The following is a 27,753-nucleotide window of genomic DNA, read 5'->3' on the forward strand; positions in this document are numbered from 1 at the left end:
CTGTCAAGAACTCTAAAGGCAAAAATGACCAACGGGACCCGTCTGTGCACATTAACTCCTGGGGTGCCAGGTGCTGGGATCCAGCGTCAGACCCAGAAGGCTGGGAGAGCTTCACTGAGAGGTGGACACTCAGCAAATCCCCCCACTTCTCCGGTGCCCTGGCCCCAGTCCTGGGTGCTCCAAGTCTGGAGACCTCATCCCCGGGTCAAGGCGCTCAGGGCAGCCCCAGAGGGCTGACGGAGGCCAGGCGGAGGGACGAAACCGGAAGAGGCGCTTGGACCCTGGCTTCCAGATGGGAGAGAGGGGTGGGCACCAGGGCAGAGCGAGCCCCAGGGATTGGCAGCGGCTGTGGGCAGGGCGGGCGGGCGGGCCGGGGGCGGAGTCGGGCCGTGCGTGTGAAAAACTCTGGCGGGGGCTGGGCTCTCCCCTCCTCCCCGCCCTCCTCCCCACCTCCCCTTTCCCCTCCTCCCCTCCTCCTCCCGCTCAGGTTGCAGCCTCTCCCGGGAGCCGCTCACCTTTCCCGACCAGCGGCCGCAGCTCCGAGGGCGGGCAGGGACCCCAGCAGGGCGCAGGGCCCGGCCCCTCGGCTGTCGCGGGCGGGAGCCGGCGCACCGCGGCCCCCAGGACACGCGCGGTGAGTCCGCGGGCGACTCGCGGCGGCTGGCGGGCGGGGGGCCCGGGAGGAGGGGGCAGCGCTGCGCCGGGTAAACGGAGCAAAGGTAAACCCAGCGGCTCTTAAAGGCGCAGGTCTGCTTCTGCCAGGGGCCGGGGCTGCAGGGCGACTCCAGGGAGACGCGGGGAGGTCGGCGATCGCCGGGCGGCTGGGCCGGCGTGCTGGGGGGCGGGCGATGCCCTCCCTGCGCAGGCCGGCTCCCCGCGTCCAGGCGCTTAGGACGGAGGGCTGTTTTGCCTTCTCAGGTCCGCCGCCCCTCCCGGGCGTCTCCGGCGGAACTCACTTTGGCCTCCCCCGAGCTCCTAGGAAGCAAAGTTTTTCACCCGGTCGGGAATCGGGCGCGTTCTCTGCTCCCTTCCTCCTGGGAAGGGCAAGGGTCAGGAGCCTCCAGTAATGGGAGAACCCGCCAGTGTGGGACCAGACCCCGCCTTGAAGGGCTTTCGGGGCTCCGGTGAACTTTCCAGAGAGACGGGCTGGCGCGGGTGGGAGGCCATGGCCCTAGGGCGAAGGTGGAAGGACAGGACACGTGAAGCCCTGCAGCTTCCAGCGCTAGGGGGTGTGTGGGGGTGCGGGGGTTGCGGGGGGCTCCTCTCTCCCAGGCCAACCAAAGGGGCAATGCCCCTTGCCCACCCAGGCGCAACAGGCAAAAGGTTAATTTAGTCATGGGAAGGGTGGGTGGCCAGTTGGGAGATGTGGCCTGAGGATTCTTGGGAAGGGGAGGAGATGATCAGGAATCAGAAATCTGAAGTCAGCTTTGGCTGGAGGCCTCTCTTCTCTGCCTGTTGGGGGCCAGGGTTTCTGGAGCTGTCTTCAGGCCTTGTGGTGGGAGTCCTGCGGTTGAGACAGTGACTGATCTCCATCTCCGGTGCTTGGGATCAACACCCTGCTGGGCACCAGGGGCCTTTGATCCTCTCTGAACTCCTTCCCTACAGCATGAGTGGGAGACAGCTCCCCAGAACCTCATCCCCACCCCCAGCCCAGCCCTCAGCAATTCCCCAACTGCGTCCTGAGCCCTGTGACTCACTGACACCACTGGACTGGCCCGCCAGTGTCGGCGCCCTGTGAGATTCAGCGTGCTCGTGGGGCATTTTCCACCGGGCTCAGGCACACAGCACGTTCCTGGACACTGGCCTGGGGGAGCAGAATCCTTAGGAGGAGGATGCAGGAATGTCTGGCTGACAGGTGCATCCTCAGAGATATCCCCTACCTTTCCTCTGACCTGGGCGGGGGCCGGGGGCGGGGGGTGTCTGGGACCCCTTGCTTAGGGTTGGGGGAAGGCAAAGATGGCCCCAGGCAATACTGGCTCCTAGGTTTGGGTCTGCATCCCAAGGTGTTCTGGAGAGAGGGTCACCTTGCCACGGGAGAGCTTCTGTCTCAGGTTACCCTGCTTCAGGCAGCTCCTGTGCAACTGATGAGCCTGTGAGCCTCACCTCCCCCCAGCCCTGCAAACTCCCCACCCCCTTGGTTCCTGGGACTCTTCCCTCTGGCTGCCCACCCCCAGCCAAGAGCCTTCATTCTTCCCAAACCTACTGGGGTTTCTAGAGCCAGAGTAGTTTTCAGTAAGTTACATTTGATTTCTTAATGCCTCAGTGGCTACCGTTTATCAATTATCTACGGGGAGCCAAGCAGTATGTCACATAACTTTATGAGGTAGGTATTATTTATGCATGAGTGCGTGCTAAGTCACTTTAGCCATGTGCCACTTTTGTGACCCTATGCACTGTAGCCTGCCAGGCTCCTTTGTCCATGGGATTCTTCAGGCAAGAATACTGGAGTGGGAAGCCATGCCCTCCTCCAGGGAATCTTCCTGATCCAGGGATTGAACCCGCATCTCTTAACATCTCCTGTATTAGCAGGCAGATTCTTTACCAGTAGCACCACCACAGCTGTTACTATCATCCCACTTTAGGTGAGGAAACAGAGACTCTGCGACACCAACTCTCCCCAGATCCACATAGGTGGGATCCCACTTCCTCTGACCTCAAGCCCCCTGACTCTTAGTTCATGCCCCCATCAAGGGAGACCCCAGCCTACTCCGGAGCTGTCTGGTTCTGTATTGGTCCTTGGAGAAGGAAGGATGGGGGCTGGTGCTCTCAGTAAGGACTCTCTCACTTGTCCTGTGCCAGGCAGAGCATGGCTTCTCCATGGATTGTGGGAGAGAGGCACCTGATCTGAGGAGCAACTAAGTTCTTGGTCTAAGACCTCGTGGGATCAAGCTGCCTGCCTTGGAAGTGCCCCCTCACCGTGGGCCTCGAGGAGAGGGAGCTGCCTTTATGTCTGCATTTGTTTTCCCTACAGACCCAGACTGTCCTCTGGTGATTTGACCTTCCTGTGCCCAGGTAGACAGGCCCCATGCCTGGCTTGGCCCCTCCCAGCTCCTACCGCAGTCTGGCCTCTACTTTCTGGGATCACCCTGCTTTGGACTTTTGTTCAGTATCTCCACCTATCCCTTCTCTGATTTGTTTTTTCCTACTCTGAGTTTGAGATCTAAAGGAGAGGGCCAGCCCAGCATGCTCTCACTGTGTGACTCCTCTCTCCCAGCAAACTCCTGAGCTTCTCCCAGCCTGTTTCCTCATCAGTGAAATGGAGGTCATAACAGGGAGGGTTGTTACCTGAATTAAATGAAGTGATGTACACTGCCTGGCACCTGGCAAATGCTAAATAACCAGTGGTTTTATTTGTTGTTTGGGAACGAATTCCTAGTTATCGCACTGTGCCTGGCTTTGGGTAGAGATGGAGGCAGGCTTTCCTAATCTCATCAAGCTGGGCCCTTAGCAGTATCTTTTCCATTCCTCCAGATTGAGGAGGAGGTCCCTGTGTAAGAGAGTGGGGGCTAGGTGGATGAGAACTCTTAGATGAGAACCTGCCAGGAGGGGACCTGCTGTGCCTTGGGACTCTACCCTCCCCTCTATCTCAGCTTCCAAGAGGAGTGGGGTGGGCCGTGGGGGCTGGAAAGCTAACAGCCTCCTGCTCTGAGGGCCCTCCGCCAGGCCTCCCTTCCCTGGGGTAAGAAGACCCTCCCCCAGTGCTCAACTGCGGGCCCAGTTCTGCTCTGTTGTCTGGGAGGGAGTGGCTGGCCCGGATCCAGACTCACCCAATTAGCTTCGCCCCTTTGGGCGTGAGTCACATTTCTCTTCTGTCCACCCTGGACCCTTCGCCCTCCTGGCATCAGCTGCTGAGTAGGCACTTTCCCATCTCTGGGGGTGGGAGCAGACCAGTGTCTTGTCGTGGGCCCCAAAGCCCATGTGCCGTTGCATGCACACAGAAGCCAGCTCTAAGGCTGGGCTCATGGCCGCTCAGACAGCCTGGGATCCAGGATCACAACAGAGCCCGGGGCTGGCCTGGCAGGAGCTGGCCCGTGGCGCAGCAGCAGACTAGGAAGAGGGGGCGCTGTGGGCGCATCTCGGCCAGACCTCCCGTTGGAAGGAGAGCCCCCCAGCTCGTGCCATCTTCAGGGTCCCGTCTACAGAGGAGGAGCGGTAAGGAGGCAGGGTGAGAAGCGCCTTTGAACTCAAGAGGGTCTTCAGGCTCCCTGACAGCATAAGCGGCCCTGGTAAGACAGGACACCCTGCTCTTGGAGACGCTGACCTGGACCTCTGAAGGGCAGTGGTGAGCCTGGGAACTCTGGGTAGTGGTTTCACCCTGTGCTCCCACCCCACCCTTCTGACGTTAAATAAAGTCTTTCCTGGAAATAGAGGGGTCGGTATAGACAAGATGACCCGATAATTTTTTAAAATATTTATTTGTTTGGCTGCCCTGGGTTTTAGTTGCAGCACGCAGGATCCTCGATCTTCCTGTAGCGTGCACGGTCTTTAGTTGTGGCATGCAAACTCTTAGTTGTGGCACGTGGGACCTGGTCCCCTAACCAGGGATCAAACCTGGGCTCCTTGCTTTGGGAGCTTGGAGTCTTAGCCACTGGACCGCCAGGGAAGTCCTGAGTGGCCTGCTAATGACGGCGTGCTGGCATGTTCATTCATTTTTGTGTGTGGAGGGTGTGTCTCTTGCCCGCCATGGGTGGGGGCAGTGTTTGAACTTCGGGGTCAGTTCAGATCCTGCCCCTGTTGCTCAGGAAGTGGTTGCCTTCGGTGAAAGACCTTGCTCAGCCAAGTTTTAGTTTCCTTCTTTAGAAAATGGAGAGAGGAACAGTATTGCCTCATGAGAATTCCGATGAGATAATGTCAACGGTACTCCTTGCCTTTTGCCTTACCTGGTGTCGTGACCAAGGGCTGGTGGCAGACGGAGTCAGCGGACCGCATTTGGCGGTTCTCAGAACCCTGCCCTCTCCTTGATCCCTGTAGAAACCAGGGCTCAGGCCCCCAGCTGGGGAGGAAACTATTCTTAAAACACTTCCACGCTCCCTTACCCCAAGCGCCCTCTCCATGTTATCATTATTGTGAGAAGCTCTGGCAAAGCTCCAGAATGATTTCTGTCCTCCCCCCTCGCTTCCATAAAGGAACCTCCCCTTTTCTTTCTTTGGGGGTCCCCTCAGGAAACAGGGCTGCTTCTCCCTTCTGGCCCTGGCCACCCAGCAAAGGAGATTCTTGCTGAGAGAGCAGGCCCGGGGAGGGGGGGGGGCATAGCTGTCCTTCCCCACATCCTGGCAGGATCCAGCACCTGGAAGCAGGTAGGGAGTAGGTCCTGTGCTGGAGGGCATCACGCTTGTGACATCAGCAGTGCTGGGTCCCTAGACCCCCTCTACCAGTAGGCCATGGGCTGAGGCCAGGAAAGGGGGCCCTAAGCCCCTCCCTGTTCCTGGCACGGAGCTCAGCTGGCAGCACCCCTTGCCACGGCTGGGCCGGGTGCCACGCTCTGGGCTGACGCCAGACCTGCCTGGCTGCTTCCCTGGGCAAGGCGGCTCTCCATGGACAGCTGATGTCCCTGATAATGGTGCCTGGTGCAAGGAATGCCATCTCTGGCCAGACCCTTGCTGTCCCTTCCAACCCCAGAACGGGCACTGAGCTCAGAGTCACAAGCCCTCGGTTCTAGTTTGGCTCTACCCCGTCGTCCAAGTGGCCTTGGGCAGGCTGCTCCCCTTTCTGAGTCTTCCCTTCTTCACCTGGTAGATGAGGGCACAGACCTGGGGATTCCTAGAACCCTGTCCAGGATGGCTGGTTTGCGATTCCAGCTTTTGCCAAGCCTGCTGGCAAGGGGAGCTGTCCTTGGAGACCCCAGGAGGGTCTTGATCCCCCAAACTCTGAAGTGCAGGGCCTTCCCCCAGCTGAGGCCGGGGTAGCTGGCCCTTGCCATAGCTCTGGTGGATGAGGAAGGCCTGGAAGGCCTCCTCCTTGTCAGACGGGAGGAGGGAAAGTACTTCCCAAGGCAGTGGGTGTGGGATTCAAACATCATACAGGCACTGATGCCAAAGGGCAAGGCTTGAAGAACCATGGCTCTTGGCCAAATCCAGCCTATATTAGTCTGACCTGTGAGCTAAGAATGATATTTATAGGTTTAAGTGGTTGGGAAAAATTCAAAAGATGAAAGTAATATTTTGTGACACTTGAAAATTACATAATACATGAAATTTAGTGTCCACGAGTGAAGGTTTACTGGAACACAGCCATGCATTCGTTTCCATCCTGTCTGTGGGTACTTTTAGGGGGATAGAGTTGTGTGACGGCAGCAGAGACCGTATGGCCACAAAGCCTAAAATACTGGCAGTCTGGCCTTTACAGGAATGCTTGCCCACCCTGCTTAGATAATCATAGTTCTCCCAAGGTTTGCACTAAACAGTTCTGGAATCTCTATCTAAAAATACTTTCTTTTCATTTAGAAAGAAGCGTTGTTCTTTTAACATAAGCAATGAAAGTTCATTATGGAAATATTAGAAGCTGCAAATAAGCAAAAAGGAGGTATTAAAATCACTCGTAATTCTGTTACCCAGTTAGATAACTACTGTTAGCATTTTAATTTAGAGCCTTCTGGAATATATATATATATATGTATTATGTGTGTATGTGTGTGTGTGTGTCCTGCTGGATTATAGACAGTGTTTGTCTACATGTATTTATAGGGTGAACATGTATGACACATATATGCCTAGCACACAGCTTTTACAAGTTGTACACAAATGCCCTTTTCATTTAAATACACATCTCAAACTGCTTGCTGTCTCAGGGACTGTCCTAGGCCCAGTGGGGTAATTCTAATATCCCAGAGCCTGGGGGAACATCCAGACCGAGGTGCCCAGCAGGCATTCGGGCCTGTGTGTGAGGCACAGGGTCGTGGTGGGGCCTGAGCTGTGAATCTGGAAGTCATCAGCACGTGGGTGGTGGTTTCCACTGCAGGAAAGTTTGAGGTCGTCAGGATGAGTGTAGAGACGGAAGAACAGAGGACCAAAGAGGGAACTCTGAGCAGCCTGACATTCAGGGCCAGGTAGAGGAAGTGAGCTCCCAGACAGGGGAGGGAGGAGGAAGCCGGAGAACCAGGGCCTGGGGGAAGGGAGATGTATGAGAGCCTGGGACCGAGCCTAGAGCCTGGTGCTGGGCAGGTGCTTGTGGAATGAGACCGGGACTGGGAGAAACCAGCGCCGCTGACTGGACGTCCAAAGCATAGGATGTTTGGAGTTGTCCCAGAGCGGGCTTTGGAGACAAAGAGGAGCAGGGCAGTGGTCGTGGCTGCAGCGGCTGCTTGGACCCCGCCTGGTGAGAGGGAGGCCACGCTGAGTGTGCGGAGGCCAGCGTGCCCTGAAGGGTGGAGAATGTTGGACAGGGTCCTTCAGAATGCGGGCGTGGCATCTCTGGGCCAGACTGGTGGTGGCGAGTGCGGGGAGTGCAGTATAAATAGGAATGTGGTCTGGAGATGTGGGAAACCCTCCCCTCCGGCCCCCTCACTACTCGGGAGGCAGCTGTTCCCCTGGGATGCGTGCTTGAAAGCCCCTGCCGTTTGTTGCTAAAGTTGGGCGTGGTGAAAAAACCAGAGATGTTAACAAAGATCCCCGACAGGTTGTTCAGTCTGGACGAGGGAAGACTAAAGGGAAGGTGACCTGGGTGCTCTTTATTTCTCCTCCTGTTGGTTGAATAGAGGATGGTGGGCATCAGGCTCTGTGCTTAGGCAAACAGAGTGGAAACAGATGAGCTATTTCCACTGAAATTTAGCAAGGAAGACTTAAGAAAATGTTCCAGACTCTGGAATTTTAAAAACACTGATGGTAGGTGAGGGACCTTCCTTGAGGGTCTTTCTTTAATGCACGCTGCTGAAAGGAGTGGAAAAGGGTCTCCTCTGTCTGGGAGCTGGGGTGGGCCTGGTCTGGAAGCAGATGTACGAGACAGAGGTCTTGTCTGCCCCGGCTCCTTGCTCCTGCCTCTGGTCTGGGATGTCTGGGACGGCCAGGACCAGAGCTGACAGAAGGGTACCTCGCCCCACCTTATCACTTAGAAATCCACAGCCTCTCCAGAGATTCCAGGCCAGCCTTGGCTGGGTGTCCAAAAAAGACCAAAAAAGAAAATGCCAGAAGATGATATATGTGGCTTCATTCCTTGAGCCCCAGGAAGCCAAAAAGAGTGGCGGAGTATCAGCAGGGCTGATGGGGTGGTCTGGGGTGAGGAGGGGTCATCTGTAGGGGTCAAGGTCAAGGTCTGAGCCCAGGTAGTATATGTGACCCATGAGGCCCTGGAAATCTGCCCCTGGGGGATGGGAGCCCAGGAGGAGGGCCCCGGGGCCTGCCGAGCCCCCTCCCCACAAGACCTGGGAACCCCAACTTAGCGCACGTTCATCTGGAACCTCTCTTGAGGATCGTCTCCATCCCTTGTCTCTTCCTCACCAAGCTATGGCAACTGCCTACCCTGAAGCCTGCACAGACCTCACTGGGAGCGCGGCTGCTGGGCCAGAAGCCACCGTCTCTGCCCCCGTACCCCCGACCCCATGCCCCTATTGCCCTGGGGAAAGACCCTAGCTTACAGCTGAGGCTTGGAGTCCAGTGGGCAACTGGCAGCCTCTGGGCGGCCCACTTACCTCCAAACACTCCCCGAACCAGGAACGCTCGGTTTTCGTCGATTCCCTCACTGCTCGTTTGAGGGTTTGCGCGGTGCCAAGCCCTGTGTCAGGGGCTAGAGGTGTAATGATGAGTCAGATCAGTCCTTCCCCTTAACCTGCCCACAGGCAAACTAGGGAGACAGACAAGCCAGCAGTTACAATACAGCAAGCCAAGTGCGCTGCTTGGGGACATCTAGAATGCTGCGGGAGCCCAGGTTAGGGGCCCCACGTGGCCAGCAGAATTTCAGGCTAGAGAGAATAGGAGGGGTGTGGCAGGAGGCGGGAGGAAGAGGTCACGTCTGCCTTGAGCCTTGAAGATGTGAACACTTGGTTGGCTTTCCCCTCGTCCCTGGTGCTCCGGTCCCTGGGTTCCCGTTCCTATGGAGAGTTAGGAGAACCGAAGAGGAGAAATGTCCCAGGGAGTCCTGGGCTGGCTGATGGACCCCCGGGCTTGCTTTCGTATCCCCAGGAAGAGGGCAGGGCCAGGCCACCCACTTGGGCTCAAGTCCCACCTGCTAAGAGTTGGGGCTGGCCTGACAAGGAGAAGATAAACATAGCAACAGGACCTGGCCTGCCTGAGAGTGGAAGGAAGGGTCTGCACACCGACAGAGTGTCCTGGGGGGTAAGGTCTTTGTCTTCAATGGGTCTAATGTTTAAATGTAGAGGAGAGGCTCAAATGAGCCATTACAGCACACCAGCTATGGTCTAATTCAGTATGCCCATTCATTCCATGAACACTGGCTAAGCGCCTGGTAGGTTAGGTTCCACGTGAGGCCGTGGAAGCAAAGCTGCCCCAGTCCATGCTCTTGCCCTGAAGGACATGTCAGTCTGGAGGCATCTCGTTTTACCTCCCGGGAGGAGGGGCAGCCACATGCAGCCTTCCAGGGGAAGCAGCAGCTGAGTCAGGGAGCAGTTTTACTGAGGGAAAAGTGAGGAAGACCTTCCCAGGGGTGGCCAGGAGGGTCCTTTCCTCTGAGAATGTCAGCTGTGTTCCTGAAAGCTGGACCCTCCAGGGAGGGCTGAGAGCAGAGACCAGGAGGAGACACGGGTCAAAACACAAGAGGCCTAGTCTGGCCGCTGGAGTTTGGACTTTTTCCTGAGGGTGGTGTTAATACTGAAGGATTTAAAATGGGGAAGTGACGTCATCAGAAGGCCACTGAGAAAGTCAGGTCTCACAGCCGGGGGCAACTGGATAGGAGGTTGGACATTCTCTCCATTTTGCAGATAAGGAAGCTGAGGTCTTCCCAGGTCACAGTGCTAGTAGGTGGGAGAGCTGGGGCTCCTCCCATGACTCCAAACTGCAGAGCCTTCTGGCAAGCAGGCCCGGACGGCACGTACCCTCATGATAGGACTTTTGCATCAGGTAGGACGCCATCCCTCACCATGCTGTGGCTCCTGCCCGCCCGAGGCCCGCACAGGCCTCCCTGGGGGAATGGCTGCTTGCCAGAAGCTGTTCCCTCTGCCCCAGCCCACCCTGCTCCCACTGCCATGGGGAAGAATTGGGGTGCACTTGTCTAGGACAGAGGCAACCCTGGGCTCCAGACAGCCGCCTCCTGACCGGCTTCCTGTGGGTTAGTCCAGCTTGCTCCTGGAAGGCCTTCCCCACCTGCCCCCACGCATTCCGGCAGGAGCTGTGGGAATCTTCTCTGAGCTCTGTCCCTGCGTCCAGAGCATCTGTTCACTGGCAGGGTGACCACAGGCCTCTCTGTCCCTGGATCCCGGCCCCTCAGAAAGGCCCAGGCTGACGGCCTCTCCCCCAGGCTGGAGCTCTCAGAGCAAAGTGAGTGATGAGGGGTGATGAGGGCTCCGGGGCCTCTGCTTCCCTGCTCCCTCCCGGCTCCAGGCCGTCCTGGGGTGACTGGCTTCCCCTGAGGTTTGTTACAAGCTAGGGAAACCAAAGCCTCAAGCCGTGCAGGGCAGGGTCAGTGAGAGGGTGCAGGAAGAGATGCTATCTGCCAGGTCCCTGCAGGCACGGTTCTGCTGGGGGAAGGGGTGTCTCTGAAGTCCCAGCGTGTGACGTGTGCAGAGTTGGTCAGCCGTGGCCCCTGCTTATTTTTAAAACCTGCCCATGGGCCCAGAGTGGCCGAGGCAGGGCCAGGAAGCGAGCAGCAGAGAGTGTCATGAGGACCATAGCTGGTGGTCAGCCTTTGGGAACGAGGGACAGACCCTCGGGGCTTCGGAAAGTGGGCAGTTGGAAATTACTTCCTTCATCCCCTAGCCCTGGGCTCGCAGAGACTGAGACCTAAAAGAAAAGAAAACAAAACAAAGCAAAAGGGGGGACTTGGAAAAGCACTCGCGTGCCTGGAACTCAGTAGGTGCTCCAAGTGCTGATGACACAGCCAGATTGCTGTGTGCCACAGAGCTAACCTGGCGGTCGAAGCGCGCCTGGTGAGGGGCGTGAGCAGAGTCCTCCCCGCGGCCTCCCCATGGATGACGCACTTTCACGAGGGTGCCCGTCGGGAGGGTGCCCGCCTGGGGAGGCTTCTGGAGGCCTGGGACCCGAACCACAGGCCATGGTGGGGAGTGGGGAGGACTGAGCCCCAGAGGAAGGTGGTGCTGCCTCTGAAGGGCCCTGGGTTGCAGGCTGCGAATCAGGGCTTTTTAAAAATAAACTGTATCTCTTTGTTATTTTGGCTGTGCTGGGTCTTTGTGGCTGGGCACCAGCCTTCCCTAGCTGTGGAGCACGGGCTTTTCTTGTTGCAGAGCGCAGGCTCAGCTGTTGTGGCCCTCAGGCTCAGCTGGTCCGCAGTGTGTGGGATCTTTGCAGGCCAGGGGTTGAACCCGCATCCCCTGCATTGACAGGCGGATTCTTAACCACTGGACCACAGGGAAGTCCCAGTGAGGGCTTTATTCAGGAGGAAGGCAAAGAGGCTTCTCATAAGGTTTCCTGAGGGATCTCAGAGCTGGCTTCCCTGAGATTTAGGAGGAAAAGCTGACCTCGCCCTCTGCAATAGCCTGCAGCCAAATTCCTGTGAGAGGGAGCCCATGGCCCAGCTTCCTGGCATGTTCTGCCAGCCTCCTTCTCTGTCTCCAGGATCTGCCCGTCTGGGTCTTCCAGGTGTCCCAGCCGGAGGGCGGGGGTTAGTTCTGGGTCCTGGCAGAGGTTGTCCTGGGGGCGGGGAGCCTCTGCGCCTCCTGGACAGGGGGTGAAGGGCCTACAGGTTGGCGGCCTCCCCGGGAATGGACGCTGTCCACCGGGGGGCTGAGGGCCCTGCCTGGCGGTGTCAGCCACGGGGACCCCTCCTGCCTGCCCTGCCCTCTCTGTCTAGAGGCTCTGGCCTGCCCACCGCTGACCACGTCCCCTGCTTCCTGTTCCTCTTCCATCCCAAGGTCTCAAAGCGCCTTGTGGACGGTAGGAATGTCTGTGAGGGGTGTGTGTTATAGCATGAGCTTTATATGGACCTCTTTTCTGATATTTTTACATCTGTGCCGGAAGCCGAGGGAAGAAAAGAGAGAAGAGAGCTAACATTTTCTGAGTGCCTTCCTTGTGTCAACTCAGCACCCCCACTCAGACATCAGCGAACATAAAGCTCGTGCCCAAAACCCACCAGGCCTCCGCTCCCAGCGCCCTCACCCCCACGGTGGCCGCCCGTCCTTCCCTGGCTCAGGCCAACCCCTTCAGAGCCCCGCATGACTCTTTCCCGACTCCCCCAGTCGCAGTCTGTCAGCAAATCCCCCTGGCTGCCCCTCTGTGATAGGCCGGGAGCCAGCGCTTCTCCCGCCTCCGCTGCACCACTCTGATCCCAGCCATCACCCCTGTCACTGCCACCTCCTGGCCAGGCTCCCTGCAGCCCCTGTGCTGCGGTCAGAGGGAGCCTGTTAGAACCTAAACCCAAGCAGATCACTCATGCCCTCAGGCCCTCCCAGACCCCGCAGGGACCCAGCACGATCTGCCCCTCTCTGCTCTCCAGACCACCCCAAACTCACTTCTGCCTCAGGACCTTTTCACCTGCCATTTCCCTGTTAACTGCTTCCCCCAGATTCTGTATGACTAGCTCCCTCCCCGGTACCTTCTCAGAATTTTCCTCAAAAGATGCCACCTTCTCAAGGAAGACGTCCTGATCACCCTATTTAAAATTCCAACACCTCACCTCTCACGCCCCATCTCTTTCCTGTTTTTTCTCCCTTGCACATGTCACCATCTAACATGCTGTGTATTTTATTTAATTATATTTAACTATATTGTCTGCTACCTCTCCCCACCCCCATTAGAGCGTCAGCACCGTGAGGACAGGATTAGTGCCCATTTTGTTCACAAGTAGATTCTCAGGGTCAGCAACAGCGCCTGGCATGCAGTAGATATTCAGTAAATAATCATGGAATGAAAGACGAGCCGAACTACGAGCGATGGCATCCCTACGAGCGATGGCTGCACGCTGTCCTCGGCCTGCTGGCGTTAGCGCAGAACTGCCATCTGGGGTTGTCTGGCTTTGAATTTGGGGGGAGGGTGGAGGAGACCTGGGAGGCAGAGAATAGCACTTACAACCTGGGCCTCTGGAGGGGCAGGGGGCATTTCTAGCTAGGAGAAGAAAGGAGCAATGCAGTCATGGAGCATGTGCACTTGGCAACAGCCAGGAAGTTCCTGCATGATTTTGAGCAAGTCAGTTCCCCTCTGGGAGCCAGCGAGGATTGGAATGGTGGCTCTGTGAGTGCCCGCTCCGGCCAGCACTCCAGGAGCCCTGCCCTTTCTCACGGCAGCCTCTGGAGAAGTGTCAGTGTCCTCCTGGCCCGGCTCCCCCTTCCTCCTGTGCGACGCACTTCTCTGGCTGGCTGGTGTGCGCCCAGGAGGAAGTGATGGCAGGTAGGTGAGAACTTCATGGACTCACCTAGGCAGCAGGAAGGGCTGGGGTCTGCCTTCCAATCCTGCAGCTCCCAAGAGGGACTGCTCCTTCAACACCACCCCACACCCAGCCAGGCCAGCATCTCTGAACGCGCGTCTCCCTCTTCCCCTGGCACCGGTTGCCCGGGGACAGCCCCAGATGGCTCCCTGGCCCTGGGGACAAAGGCCACACTGTGCCCAGCCCTGGGCTGGCTTCAGGCTGGGTGACACTGAGCCCTTCTGTCCCCCGACGCGGGTGAGGGGCTGACTGCACGAAGGTAACAGGCCTTTTTCCTGTCTCCCTTCCCCCTTGACCCTCAAATCTGAGGAGCTGACACTCCCAAGAAAGAAGTGACAGAGGCATCTTGTGTCCTGAGCTAGGAAACAACAGATCATTCACTGCTCAGTCTGCCCTGTTGCACTCAGACCCTGCTGGGTTCAATGCCCCAATTGTCCCCATCGGAGAGCAGTGTCCACTCTCTGCATGGTTACTGCTGCCTGCTCCCCGGCCGCCATCAGGAGGCCCATCCCGACGTCTCGCCCCCATTGCTGCTGCTGCAGCAGCAGCCACTTCCTCTCTCTCTTCTCAGGCTGGCTGAGAGCAGCTGGTCCCCCGGTGTCGTCTGCATCGCTTGGCTCCGCATTCCTGCTCGTCTCCAGTTTCACTCTTTCCATGCTTCCTGGTTCCACTAGTGGCTCCTTGCTCTTAACTTAGCCACGAGGAGGGTGGGTGGAATTTAGTGGTTCTCCTTTGCCTTGTAGAAATTGGGGACCTCCCTCCCACAAGGCTTTTGATGAGTTTCCCTTCCCCTCCCCTCCAGGCAAGAGCGAGGGCGTCAGATTTATGGCAGCTCCTGGTGGATTCCTGAGTCACCAACTCAACCCGCCATCCCATAAATCCCAGACTGTAGGACAGCTTTATGGGGAGCCCTGTTTCTAGAAGAGGACGTGACTGCCCCCCACCACCTTGGCGAAACACAGACCTCAGGAAGCCAAGTGCCCAGTTCCCCCGCCCCCTAGGATGACCATGACTGAGCTTGGGGCACCAGTTTGAGAAGGGCAGTCATTTCCTCCCCTCCCAGGGGGGTCTTGTGCTCCACTCAGCATTCTCCCCACCTTCCTGTGTCTCCCCCACCCCCTGGGTTCCCCATCACAGCACATTAGGGCCATCTGAAAACCTGGGCAGATTCCATCCCTTACCTGGACCTCAGCTACTTCCCAACCATGGCTCTAATGTTCAGATCACTGGGAATGGTTTTTAAAAACACATTTTCCCAGGCACCATCCTCAGAGCTTCAGTTCTAGAATCTGAGAGTGAGACCGAGGAATCGGAATTTTTTCTGACACTCCTTGCTGATGCTGATGTTCACCCAACTTGTAAACAGGTGGTCTGTGCAACGGGGAGATCTCCACTCTCCCGTCGTGTGGGAGGTGTTAGCGAACATGCAGGGCATGTCGAGGTCCTCCTGTCACTGGAACTTACACACTGCCTCCATCAGGAAGCCCCCGTTCCTGCCCCCATTTCCCTGTGAGCTCTACACAAGAATGAGGTGGCTGGCAGCCTCTGGGAGCTTTCTGTCCATATGAATCCTGCAGACTGCAGGCTTGGGATATCACACAGAGCCCAGAGGAGCAGCTGAGGTTGACTGATGGGGATGAGCTTGGAGATGGAGAAGCAGGGAAGCTCCAGGCTGGTGACGTTTGCAGGGAAGCTGCAAGAGGAGTTCTCAGCTCAGGAACCTCACCTCAGGAGCCCTCACAGCCCCAAGTCCTTGAGAAGAGGGACCAGGCTTCACTCACCACTAGCCCCAGTGCCTGGCTCTTCATTTATTGGGCTGAACTGGCAAGACTTCAGGGCCCACTGGCAGAGATAGGCTCAGAGGGCAGTGTGGACCTGAGGCCTATTCTCTGAGAGGTGCCAGCCTGAGGAAGCAAAGGGTCTGAGCTAGGAGAGCTGGAAGGTCTCAACTTAGCTTCCTTTGGAGGCAGTCAGGAGCCTGCAGGCCCAGGGGAAGGACCTTTTCCAGGCTGGTTGAGGACAGAAGGATATGATCATTACACAAAGTAAACATGTTACTGACCCATCATCCCTTAAACCAGGATTCAGGAGGGGCCTGGTTGCCTTGGCAACTGGTTACTGGCCAGTGGCAGTGCTGAGAGCATCCTCTGGGGAGGGGCCATGCTTGGTGCATGGGTGAAACCGGGACAGAGTGCAGGGTTGTCCCTTCCATCACAGGGCTGGCCCTGATGGCTTCTTGGCAGGCGTGGGGGGTGGGGGGGTGCCTGTGAGGCCTCTTGATCCCAGCCCCACTGTAGCTGAGGGAGAAGTGGGCAGAGCAGAATGAGGGGGCGGACACGCTGGAAGCTTATGAAACCACAGAGGGGAGGGGAGGGGAGGTGTGACAGCCCCACTCTGAGTTTTCAGGGCAGAACAGAGAAGGAAGAGTAGGCGTGAAGAAGCAGTGGCACCAGCACTGAGAGGCCAGCAGGATGTCCCCTTCTCAGAGGCCAAGACGGCTGCGCAGCCTCGGGAGGGAACCCCTCCTGGCTGGGGAGGGGGCCCAGGGGCAAGCAGACAGCCCACCCTGCTGCTTCATTGTCTGCGCTGCAGTGGAGGCCCTGCCTGCTGGCTTCTGTGTGAGAAGGACCGACAGTGCTCTGCATCCTCTCCCCAGGGGGCCCTATCTGTTTCCGGCAAATTTCTGGCTTTGCCCTGAGACATTCAGCTGCTCCGGACCTCCCATATTTCAGCAGGAGAGATGGGAGCAGGGCCAGGTCCTCCCCTCGTCCTCCCCTCATGCCTTTCCTCTCTTTTCCTGTCTCCGGGGGACTCACAGCAAACCAGAGAGGGGCTTCTAGGTGTCAGTATTATGAAATGGTTTGGGCCAGACTGCATTACAAGGGTGTAGGCTAAGGTATGTTCAGCTTATGGACATCCATCAGTTAGGCTTACTGGCTGTTGGCATATTTGGCCTCCTCCATGTAAGTTGGTAAAGAGCTGCTGGCCCAGGGGCCACCTGGTTCTGGTGTCCTCCCTGCCCCCCAGCCTCCTTCCAGAACTCTCTAGGTCTCTGGCAGCTAAAAGGCTACCGTCTGGCCCTGGGGAGGCTTTCAGGATCCCATTGGCACATCAAGCCACTATTATGAGCCATACTTTTCTCTGCTTCTTGATACACATTGTGAATATCTCCCCAGGGGCAGGGAATCCAGAGGGGATAAGATTCCCAGGAAGGAAGACGGTTAGGAACATGTCGCCCTGGCCCCCAAGTACAGGGTGATTGACAGAGCTTGATGGGAAGACCCAGGATTCACATTTGTTGTTGACCAGACTCGCTGCACGTTCTCATCCGTTCTTACCCGTTCTCATCCATTCTCACTCGTTCTCAACTATTCTCACCTGTGCTCATCCATTCTCATCCGTTCTCACCCGTTCTCATCTGTTCTCACCCGTTCTCACATGTTCTCATCCATTTGCACCCGTTCGCACCTGTTCTCATACATTCACACCATTCTCACCCATTCTCATCTGTTCACACCCATTCTCATCCATTCGCACCTGTCCTCACCCGTTCTCACCTTTTCTCATCTGTTCTCACCCATTCTCACCTGTTCTCACCCGTGCTCACCCATTCTCACCTGTTCTCATCCATTCTCATCCGTTCGTACCTGTTCTCACCTGTTTTCATCCATTCTCATCCATTCTCATTTGTTCTCATCCATTCCCACCTGTTCTCATCTTTTTTCATCTGTTCTCACCCGTTCTCACCCATTCTCACCCATTCTCACCCGTTCTCACCCGTTCTCACCCATTCTCACCCGTTCTCATCTTTTTTCACCTGTTCTCATCCGTTCTCACCTGTTATCATCCATTCTCACTCGTTCTCACCCATTCTCACCCGTTCTCATCTTTTTTCACCTGTTCTCATCCGTTCTCACCTGTTATCATCCATTCTCACCAGTTCTCACCCGTTCTCACCTGTTCTCACCTCTCCTGCCCCAGGACCCGCCACTGCTCCCTGCCAATCATGAGCAAGATGAAGAACTTTAAGCGCCGCTTCTCCCTATCCGTGCCCCGCACTGAGACCATTGAGGAGTCCTTGGCGGAGTTCACAGAGCAGTTCAACCAGCTCCACAACAGGCGCAACGAGGGTGAGGGGTCTGGGGCCCTTTCCCCCCCCTCCCCTCCCCTGCCTTCCTGCACACCAGCACGACTGGCCCCGGTGGGGAAGGACAGAGGTCAGGGTGGACTGGACTCCCCACTCCGCCCCCATCCTGGGGCAGAGGCTGGGAGTAGCTGATGCCTCTCCCTTCAGACCTGCAGCTCGGTCCTCTTGGTGGAGACCCCCAGCCAGAGTCCAGCACCTTCTCCCCCACAGACAGTGGGAAGGACCTCGGGCAGCTGTCCCCAGGCGTGCAGTACCGGCGGCAGAACCAACGCCGCTTCTCCATGGAGGTGAGGGGCTCCAGGCTCTATGCTATGGACGTGATAAGAGACACATCCACAAGTGTGTGTGCCCAGGAAGGTGGTTGCCTCGGAGCCAGACTTCAGGGGTTCAAAACCCAGCTCTGCTATTGATTAGGTCTGTAACTTCGAGCAGGTTACTCAGCCTCTGCCTACCAGTCTCCTTATGTTAAAATGATCATGATGAAGATGAAATGAATTAATATATGCCACGTGCTCAGAACATTCCTGGTACACAGCAAGGGCTAGACAATTTGACTACTGTTCTTATGGCCCATATCCATGTGCCCAAATGTATGAAAAGCAGGCTTACAGAAGCACAGTGTCTACAGGAATCTCATGCTACAGATGGTGACTCTGAGGCCCAGAGAGGGCAAGGGACCTCCTGAGGTCACCCGGCACCACCTGGATGTTCACGTTTGCCTCTGAGCACAACTTTGAAGAAATCCCCACCCATGATTCAATCCTGCTAGGACTGTTCACAGGGAAAGCGAGACCCAGGATGGGAGATGCAGGCCCCACAAGCCCTGGCTACCTGGGAGCAAACTCGGACACCTTGTCTCATCCTGGCCCCTGTAGGACATCAGTAAGAGGCTCTCTCTGCCCATGGACATCCGCTTGCCCCAGGAATTCCTACAGAAGCTGCAGCTGGAGAGCCCAGACCTACCCAAACCGCTCACCCGAATGTCCCGCCGCGCCTCTCTGGTGAGTCCTAAGAGGGTCAGAGTTCACCAGAATGGCCACCCACTCCCGTGCATGGCCCGGGTTTAGCCTGTCCCAGTTGAGGCCTGCAGCGATTTCCAGGGAGGTTTCTGGGCCTCTGGCGCCACCTGCTGGCCAGGGAGGATTCCCACAGCGGATCCTCCTTTGTCAATCTCCATTCCCTAGAAGCGACTTAGCAGCAGCAGCAGCAGTTGGGTCCCACTAGTGATGAAGCCCACTCTGGGTTCCAGAGTCTTCACTGAGATGAGATCAGTAAGCCAGCTGGCACGTGTTTCTGAGCTTTGGCCTGTCAGATTTCCTTGGGGAATCTTATAAAACACAGATTCTGATCCCCCATCCATATGCCTACAGAATCAGACTCTGGGTGGTGGGGCCCGGGAATCCGTACTTTTAAGGGTTGTAGTGCAAGGAGATCCAACAATCCATCCTAAAGGAGGTCAGTCCTGGGTGTTTATTGGAAAGACTGATGTTGAAGCTGAAACTCCAATACTTTGGCCACCTGATGCAAAAAACTGACTCATTTGAAAAGACCCTGATGCTGGGAAAGATTGGGGGCAGGAGAAGAAGGGGACGACAAAGGATGAGATGGTTGGATGGCATCACCGACTCAACAGACACGGGTTTGGGTGGACTCTGGGAGTTGGTGGTGGACAGGGAAGCCTGGAGTGCTGTGGTTCATGGGGTCTCAAAGAGTCGGACACAACTGAGCAACTGAACTGAACTGAACTGGAGTGCTGAGCGAGAGCAAGTGTGGGAGGCTGTAGGGAAGTGGGTTCTGAACTGGACACTCAAGGTGCGGTGTCAAAAAGGCACAGTTCCTGTCCTTGAGAGGCTTCTGAGCAGGATGGAGACAGGTGATGAGGGCGTGGGGCAATCCCAGGCCTGCACCCCGGGCTCTGGCCCCTGCACTGCCTTGGGAGAAAGAAACTCACTCCCAGGGACAGAGAGAAGAGGGGGAGAGAACGACTGGCACTGCCCTCCCCCTGCTCGCCCCCGACCCACAGGGTCTCGTTCCCTTCCCACCTGGAGCCCGGGGCAGGGCGATCGACCGTATGCGGGGGCCTTCAGGCTCACAGATGCTCTGTCTCTCTTTCAGTCAGATATCGGCTTTGGGAAACTGGAAACATACGTGAAACTGGACAAACTGGGGGAGGTAAGAGGCCAGGTTGCCAGGCAGGATGGCGAGGAGGAGAAAGGGGTCTCCCCAGCCTCCCCTGGTCTGCACTCACACGCCCCTGCCCACAGCTCCTGCCATCCACACTCTTGGCCATGCAGTCTTGCCCAGCCTTTGGCAGGTATTAAGGTGGGCCCAGGTCCTGGAGGAGGCCCTGAGGCCCTGAGGATGGAGTGGCTGATGGACTCTGGGGCAGAATGCAGTCTTTTTATTCTGCAAGTATTTCATGCCTAGGATCACGTCCCAGCTCCACTGTTGGCTAGCTGTGTGGCCTGGGGTGAGCTCTGGAGTGATCTCCCCCTGTGCCTTGATTTCCCCCTCTGTTAGTGGAGGTGGTAACTCTTCTACCTCATAGGGCACTGTGTCCCTAGAATAAGCTTTTGTGCTGTGTATTTACTGGCTATTTCTGTTATCACTGCACTGGCCTTTGTGTTCCAGGCTGGGGGTGGGCAATGGTTTACAGAGAGGAGGAGGGTGTAGCCCTGTCCTTCTAGGAAGCCAGAGGAGACCTGCATGTAAGCATCGACAGAATATAAGGAAGAACAAAGCTAATGCTATAGTAGAGGGGCACCTCGCCTGCTGGCAGCTTACAGGAGAGACATTCCTTCTGACGGGGGAGGAGTTAAGGACAGCTTCACAGAGAAGCAGGCTTTGGAGGAATGGGAACTTCAGTGAAGGGTACGGGGTGGGGAGGGTAGGCAGGGCGTGCATGCCAAGTCACTTCAGTCATGTCCGCCTCTTTGAGACCCCTTGGACTGTAGCCCACCAGGCTCCTCTGTCCGTGGGATTTCCCAGGCAGGAATACTGGAGTGGGTTGCCATTTCCTCCTCCAGTTGGCAGGGCAGTCTGGCCCACGTCACAGCCCGGGCAGAGGCACAGAGAGGAGGGCGCTGGACAGAGGAGAGCTGGCCCTGAGTGCGGTTCTTGCTCCCAGGGAACCTATGCCACAGTCTTCAAGGGGCGCAGCAAACTGACAGAGAACCTCGTGGCCCTGAAGGAGATCCGGCTGGAGCACGAGGAGGGGGCGCCCTGCACTGCCATCCGCGAGGGTGCGCACCCCAGGGTCCTGCAGGCTTGGGGCTCCGGGGGGGTCCTGAGCCTGGGGGCAGCTAGGGGCCAGGAGACACGGCTGGGGTGGGGACCCCCGAGGCTGATCCCAGGAAGAGGGGTGAGGGGCACGTGGGGCTCAGGCACGCCTGTCGCCCGTAGTGTCTCTCCTGCGGAACCTGAAACACGCCAACATCGTGACCCTGCATGACCTCGTGCACACGGAGCGCTCCCTCACCCTGGTGTTTGAGTACCTGGTGAGTGGGCGTGGGGCCGGGGCGGGGGTGGGGGCGGCCCGGGCCTCGTTCTCAGAGGCTCCCAGCAGGAATGGCCAAGGGCTCAGGCTTAGGGGTGGCTCGGAGCCGGGGCCTGTCCCACTCCTGGGCTGGGCCCCACCTCCGGGAGCGCTTCTGGCCAGGGTTCGGGTCAGGCTGGGGCTGAGCCAGGCCCCGTGTTCCAGGACCGTGACCTGAAGCAGTATCTGGACCACTGTGGAAACCTCATGAGCATGCACAACGTCAAGGTGAGAGCCTGCTTGTCACGGACCGCCCCCCCAGGGCTGGTGTAACCCTCCCTGCTTCCAGCACATCTGTCCATGGACCGCCCCCCACCCCAGGGCTGGTGTAACCCTCCCCGCTTCCAGCACATCTGTCCATGGACCACCCCCCAGGGCTGGTGTAACCCTCCCCACTTCCAGCTCATCTGTCCATGGGCCGCCCCCCCAGGGCTGGTGTAACGCTCCCACTTCCAGCACGTCTGTCACTAGAGAGCACCAGTTACCTGCCAGGGTGAAGAGGAGCTTCCGGGGAAGCTCACAGGAGTGAATGGCCCCTTCTGTGTATGCGCACCGGGCAGGTTCCCCGGCCCACAGTGGCCCCTCTCAGCTCCCCACTGGAGCGCTCTCCTGCCCACCCTGCTGCCTCCTCTGCGTGCCCTGTGCCCTCCCCTCTGGGTGGGGCCCAGGACGGGGCATCCACGTGGGCAGGAGAACCAGGTAGCCTCCAGTAGCTCCCCTCCACCTGGTCGTGTCCCCCACCCCGTCCCAGCCCCAAGGCAGGGGTGCAGGCTCCCTTCTTCCCCAGCCACGGGGCGTGCTCCCACCTCAGGCTGCCCCTTCCCTTCTCTCTCTGCAGATTTTCATGTTCCAGCTGCTCCGGGGCCTCGCCTACTGCCACCGCCGCAAGATCCTGCACCGGGACCTGAAGCCCCAGAACCTGCTCATCAACGAGAGAGGGGAGCTGAAGCTGGCCGATTTTGGTGAGGGCCAGAGCCTGCGGGGCTGGGAGGACCCCACAGTCTCTCCGGGATGCGGGCGCCGTGGAGCGGGGAGGTGCAGTGACGGTTTGCTCCTAGGACTGGCCCGGGCCAAGTCAGTGCCCACGAAGACCTACTCCAATGAGGTGGTGACCCTGTGGTACAGGCCCCCCGACGTGCTGCTGGGGTCCACGGAGTACTCCACCCCCCTTGACATGTGGTAAGCGAGCCTGTGGGACCTCCCGACTCGCCTCTGTTGCCCCATGGGCTTCTTCAAAGGACTGTCTAACCTCCTTTGAATAAAAGCTACGTGGCATCCTACTGAACTGGATGTCAGAGAACTAAGTCAGAGCTACATCGGGGTTTCCCTGGTTCTCAACAGACTGTGCTGGGCTGTGCTTCTGAAATACCCCCCAGGAGCACGCAGAGGGTACAGGAGAGCCCCCACAGTGCATATGATGAATCTTCCCCAAGCATCAGTTCTGCTGAAAAATTTAGAAGGGATGCATTATTTTTGTATTAAAATTAACACACACAGGATTCAGTGTAGAATGAAAAGTTGGCCCAGGTTTCCAGGCAAAACACAGGTCTCCGATGAATGGCCTCTGCGGTATGCAGGGGTTTCCTTGGAGAGTGGATCTGTGGGCTTCTTTCTGCCCAATGGACAAACTTTGAGATAGTGCAGCTTGAAGAGCTGCCACGGGGTGCTGGCTATGTAGACGCCAACCCTACAGAGTAAAAGGGGGAGAGCTCAAAGCGTCCTGGAGCCCAGAAGCTCCCCAGACGGAGACTGCAGTGGGGGGCCGTGCTGTGCTAGAAGCCTCGGCAGCCTTGGGCACCCCACCCCTGTGCCGCGGAGCGTGGTGGAGCAGCGCCAGGAGTGCGGGGGCAAGGAGGCCCAGGCTGACGTCGGCCCTGCCCATCGCTCCCTGCAGGGGTGTGGGCTGCATCCAGTACGAGATGGCCACAGGGAGGCCGCTCTTCCCAGGCTCCACGGTCAAGGAGGAGCTGCACCTCATCTTCCGACTCCTCGGTCAGTCTCCTGCCGCTCCCTCCATCTCACCTCGAGGGGGCGCCAGCACCCCGTCCAGCACGGACACTTCCTGGGACCGGGGCGATCCTCCAGGGCTGGGGTCCCGGTGGTCGCGGCCACTCTCTGCCCCCACCTCCTCCCTTACCACACCCCCCGCCCCCAACATCGCCCTCGGCCCTGGCCTCTCACCCTCCCAACCCCTTCTCATCTCCCCAGGGACCCCCACGGAAGAGACGTGGCCCGGTGTGATGGCCCTGACCGAGTTCCGAGCCTACAACTTCCCCCGGTACCTCCCCCAGCCGCTCCTCAGCCACGTTCCCAGGTAGCCCCTCCTCCCCGCTCCTGTCCGCTGTGGTCCTCACGGTCCCTCGGGGAAGCGGCCTGGGGGCTCGCCGCGCCCCCGCAGGCCTGCGCTAGCTCCTTCCTCCCGCAGGTTGGACCCTGACGGCATCAACCTCTTGAGCAGCCTCCTCCTGGTGAGTGTGCTCCCTGCCGGCCGGGACCCAGCAGGCAGGGAGCTGAAGCCTCAGGACGTCACCCTGGCCCCCAGTCCCAGCCCCGGCCCGACTTGGGGCTCCCTGGGACCCCCCGCCCCCCGGCACGGGAGGAGCGCTGGCCTCCCCAGACTTCAGAGCAGGCATGCTCCAAACGGAAACCCCAGTTCAAACACTAGCTGCGTAGCCCGTGGGCAGGTTACAGAACTTAGCTGTGCCTGGCTTGGCTCAATTGCACAGTAGAGTGAATCACTCACACCTTGTAAGATGGTTGTGAGGGTAAAGTGAGGTTGCTGAAGACACTTAAAACGGTGCCTGTCTTGCTTAAGCGCCCGGTAAGGGTGGTTCTTAATATTACTTGTTAGTATTACTGGTATTCAAGTTATAATTGTGTATGCTTTCGCATCTGTATTTCCATCCCCAGAGGAGATCAGTCTCTTTATGTCCCGTGTCTGGTTTTCTCCTGGTGGCTGGGGACCTGGGACCCTGAGCTCTGGGCCAGTCTTGAGCTGGGATAGCAGCTAGGTGGAGAAGGCAATGGCAGCCCACTCCAGTACTCTTGCCTGGAGAATCCCAGGGATGGAGGAGCCTGGTAGGCTGCCGTCTATGGGGTCGCACTGAGTCAGACACGACTGAATCGACTTAGCAGCAGCAGCAGCTAGGTGACCCCAGGGGTTGCTCAGGTCAGCCTGGCCCTCCCATCTGGGCCAGGGGACTAAGTGTAGGGGTCATATTGCCAGCGGGGTTCCTGCAGCCGCCGCCCTCTGCCTTTCAGTATGAATCCAAGAGCCGCGTGTCAGCAGAGGCGGCCCTGAGGCACCCCTACTTCCGGTCTCTGGGGGAGCGCGTGCACCAGCTGGAAGACAGTGAGTGCGAGGGGGACGCTGGGGGGGCCTCCCTGGACCCGGGAGCGGGGCAGCGGGTCTGGGCGAGGAGGGCGAGATCCCAGAGCCCAGGGCCCGGGTCTGGCTGAGCAGCTTGGTTCCCTGTCCCCGGGTTTTCCTTCATAACAAGGGGAGCAAGCCCGGTCATCCTGGGGCTGCCAGCCCTGACTGAAGGGGTGCCCCCGGCTCCCCGTGCATGGTGGGCGAGAGGCCGCAGATGGCAGGAGCGGAGCCGGTTCACTGAGCTGTCTCCCGGCCTGTGCCCTCTCTGCCCGCAGCTGCCTCCCTCTTCTCCCTGAAGGAGATCCAGCTCCAGAAGGACCCCGGCTACCGGGGCCTGGCCTTCCAGCAGCCAGGTAGGGGCCTGTCCTCCCCACCACCCGCCCCGACTAGAGGAGGCCAGGGTGGGCAGCGCTTGCCTTCCCGAGGAACAGAGATAGGGCCGGGAGATGGGGGCTCCTCCCCGACCCAGGCCTCTCTTCCGGGGGCCTGCAGGGAGCAGGGCAGGGCCGGTTTCCCTATCTGCTGCCCAGGCTTCCTCCCTGTGTCTTCCTCCTCAACCCACACCCCAGACAGAACGCCGCATCTGAGAGTAGCCCCATGAAGGTGCACCCGTTTCCTGGTGCCTTCTGTCGGCAAATTCTGAGCTCCGGGTGTAGCCTCTATCCTGGGAGAATTGTACTTATTTCCAGACTAGCTGATGGCCTCAGACATGCTAAGTGCTTTCAACATAGCATCTTATTTAATCTTAAAATTTTCCTTGAAGTCGATACCATTAGTTAGTGCTCCCCATTTCTCAGGCAAGGAGACTGAGGCTCTGGGAGGCTGAGTTGCAATTTCACACAGTGAGTGAGTAGAAGGGATGGGATTAGAGCTCAGGACTGACCAGCTCCTGAGCGCATGCTCTTGCTGGCTCTGGCAGAGCAGTCCGCCCCTGCTCATCTCAGGCGACCTTGGCCCCCGCCTCCTCCTTGCAGCCCCACATCTTTCCTTCCATTTTCCAGGGCGAGGGAAGAACCGGCGGCAGAGCATCTTCTGAGTTGCGCCCGCCCTGCTGTGGCCCAGGGGCGAGAGGTCACACCGTGCACAGCTGCAGCGGGATGGAGCCCACGCGGCCTCGGAGGACAGATGCGTGAGGGCTAGTGGCCGGCCCGGGAGACCTCGGGCAGCCCTGCTGGCCGTGGCTGCTTCCTCTCCCTGCTTCCCATGTGCCTCCCCAGTGCCCTTGTCCCAGACACCAACCCCTCCACTGCCTGCCCTGGGGCCAGGCATGAGCTGCTTCCCTTGGAAGAGGTGGTGGGCAGAGAGCGACCTCAGGCACTTTCCCACCCTGAAGCCCTCGGGCACCTGCAGGGAACCCACAGGGACTGGAGAGTCCAGAGGCTGAGCTGAGCACTGTGCCTTGGACATGGGCACCACTGTGCCCCCCGACCTCCCGGGGACCTGCCTGCCTGCCTGCCTCATCAGTTTGGTTGAGACCCTTTCAGGCCCCTGGGAGCCCGCACATCTTTCCCCTGTTTCCCCTCCGAGAGCAGGAAGTGACATGGCACCTTGTCTGGGACCCTGGAACCCTGGGTGCCAACGTTTGTGCCGAATCCCCTCCCACCTGAGGGGCCGGCTGTCCCCAGAGCGACAGAGCCGCACCCCCTCTCCCATTGCCCCTGACTTGTCCCCACGGCCTGCTCCTTGCCAGGGACCCTGTGTGCTGCTGGTGGCCCAGCCAGTCCCGTGGGGCCCTGGCCCCCTGGCCACGCTCTTGCATCTCGGTGGAGCCCGCCCTCCCCCCCCAGTCTGAGCGGGATCGCCTAAAACTGCAGGCAGTAGAGCACGCACTGCCCTGGGAGCTCTGCCTCCCGCTTCTACCAGTCTGGCTCTCCCGAGAGCTCTTCCTGCTAATCATCCCCGAGTGCTGGTGGGCCCGCCCTGGACCAGCATCCTACGGGCAGCACCCAGGTGTGCAGGCTCACCCTGAGCCTGGTGCCAGGCCGGCCCCAGCTCCATGGTGTTGGCACAGCCTCCCTCTTCTGCTCCTCCCCAGTGCCCGTGGCTCTGTCCTTGCTCCGGCCTGTCTGGAGCCTCCCCATGCCCAGAGGAGGCCAGGCCCACAGTCTGAGGTGCAGGAAGGTGGGGCGGGATGGGGTCGGCTCTTACCCTGAGCCCCAGGGGACTGGGAGTGTGTGGGGCTGTGGCCCCCGAGAAGGTGCCTCCACCCCAGCTATGGAGCATGCCTCTTGTATTCCCAAAGTCTCAACACTGGGCTGGGTCTTAGATGTCAAGGCCAAAGGGAGGCCAGGCCCCCTGCCCACCCCCTTCCGCCTGAGGAGCGGCCGTGGAGGGTCTTGGCTTATCCATAAGTCCCCCGCACCCCCCACCACTGTACTGTGAATGACAGATAATATATTTAATTCATGTGGTACAGAAAGGAGTGAGCAGTCTCCTGCACAAAAGCTGATGTTGACAGACTGATGCCAAAGGTGGGGGACGGAAGGGCCTCCCCAGGCCCCCTGAGTGCAGGCCAGGCTTGTGTCTGTGCAGATAAAGCGGAGAGTGGTTGGTGTGTGTCCCTGAGCCCACTCTGGGCGTGGGCCTGGTGCCCTGTACTCTCCCTGCTGTATTCTGGATGCTGCTCCTCCAGGGCTGGCAGTCAGTCCCGGGTACCCTGGGATGGGTGCAGGAGAGGCCTGGGACTTGGCTCTGTTGCCGCCGTGGCCCGAGTTGCTGCCAGGGGTCCTGGGGAAGGGTCTGGGTTCTGTCTGATGTAGCTGACCTTTGTGCTCCCCCAACCGAGTGATTCTCTGACTTCTTGGGAGGCAGGGAGGAAGGTTTAAGAGAGGGCTGACGTGGAGAATGGTCAAGGCCAGCAAAGCAGAACTAGGGCACAGACCTGTATTTCCAGCCCAACAGTAACTGCACAGACGTGACTCCCCTTCCCGCTTCCCGGATGCCCCCTTCCCCTGGGTCTGTTCACACCTCCGTTCACACCTGTCTCCCAGAGTTCTCCGCGTCGTGCTGTGCTTTCCAGTTCAGTGTCCAGGTTTGTTCTCCCCAAGACCACCCCGAGACTGTCAGGCTGCAAAGCACGCCTCCTGGCCACGTCTAATGCCTCACACGTGAGAACTGTCCTGTTTGCTGGCACACATGAGGGGCTGGCTGCTGCCCAGGGGAGGAGGCTCGTGTTGAAGGGTCGGGTGGCGTGCCCAAGACCATGGACGTGGAGGG

At 58.5% G+C, this 27,753-nt stretch overlaps 1 protein-coding gene across 2 annotated transcripts; it reads left to right on the plus strand.

Annotated features, from left to right (window-relative positions):
* Positions 1 to 485: 485 nt before the first annotated feature.
* CDK18 (cyclin dependent kinase 18) lies at positions 486 to 26,956 on the plus strand. Of its 2 annotated transcripts, XM_005216685.5 has the most exons (16): positions 486 to 634; positions 17,464 to 17,612; positions 17,777 to 17,916; positions 18,505 to 18,630; positions 19,745 to 19,801; positions 20,757 to 20,871; positions 21,032 to 21,126; positions 21,330 to 21,392; positions 22,003 to 22,126; positions 22,223 to 22,343; positions 23,059 to 23,156; positions 23,373 to 23,478; positions 23,590 to 23,632; positions 24,426 to 24,516; positions 24,813 to 24,890; positions 25,539 to 26,956. In XM_005216685.5, the coding sequence occupies exons 2-16, from the start codon at positions 17,489 to 17,491 to the stop codon at positions 25,571 to 25,573; spliced, it is 1,416 nt and encodes a 471-aa protein (XP_005216742.1). In that variant the 5' UTR covers positions 486 to 634; positions 17,464 to 17,488; the 3' UTR covers positions 25,574 to 26,956. The 2 variants fall into 2 exon arrangements, with proteins under 2 accessions (XP_005216742.1, NP_001076942.1); NM_001083473.1 differs by lacking the exon at positions 486 to 634 and having other exon boundaries at positions 17,468 to 17,612.
* Positions 26,957 to 27,753: the final 797 nt, after the last annotated feature.

Source organism: Bos taurus, chromosome 16, assembly GCF_002263795.3.
Source record: "Bos taurus isolate L1 Dominette 01449 registration number 42190680 breed Hereford chromosome 16, ARS-UCD2.0, whole genome shotgun sequence".
Taxonomy (NCBI): Eukaryota; Metazoa; Chordata; class Mammalia; order Artiodactyla; family Bovidae; genus Bos; species Bos taurus.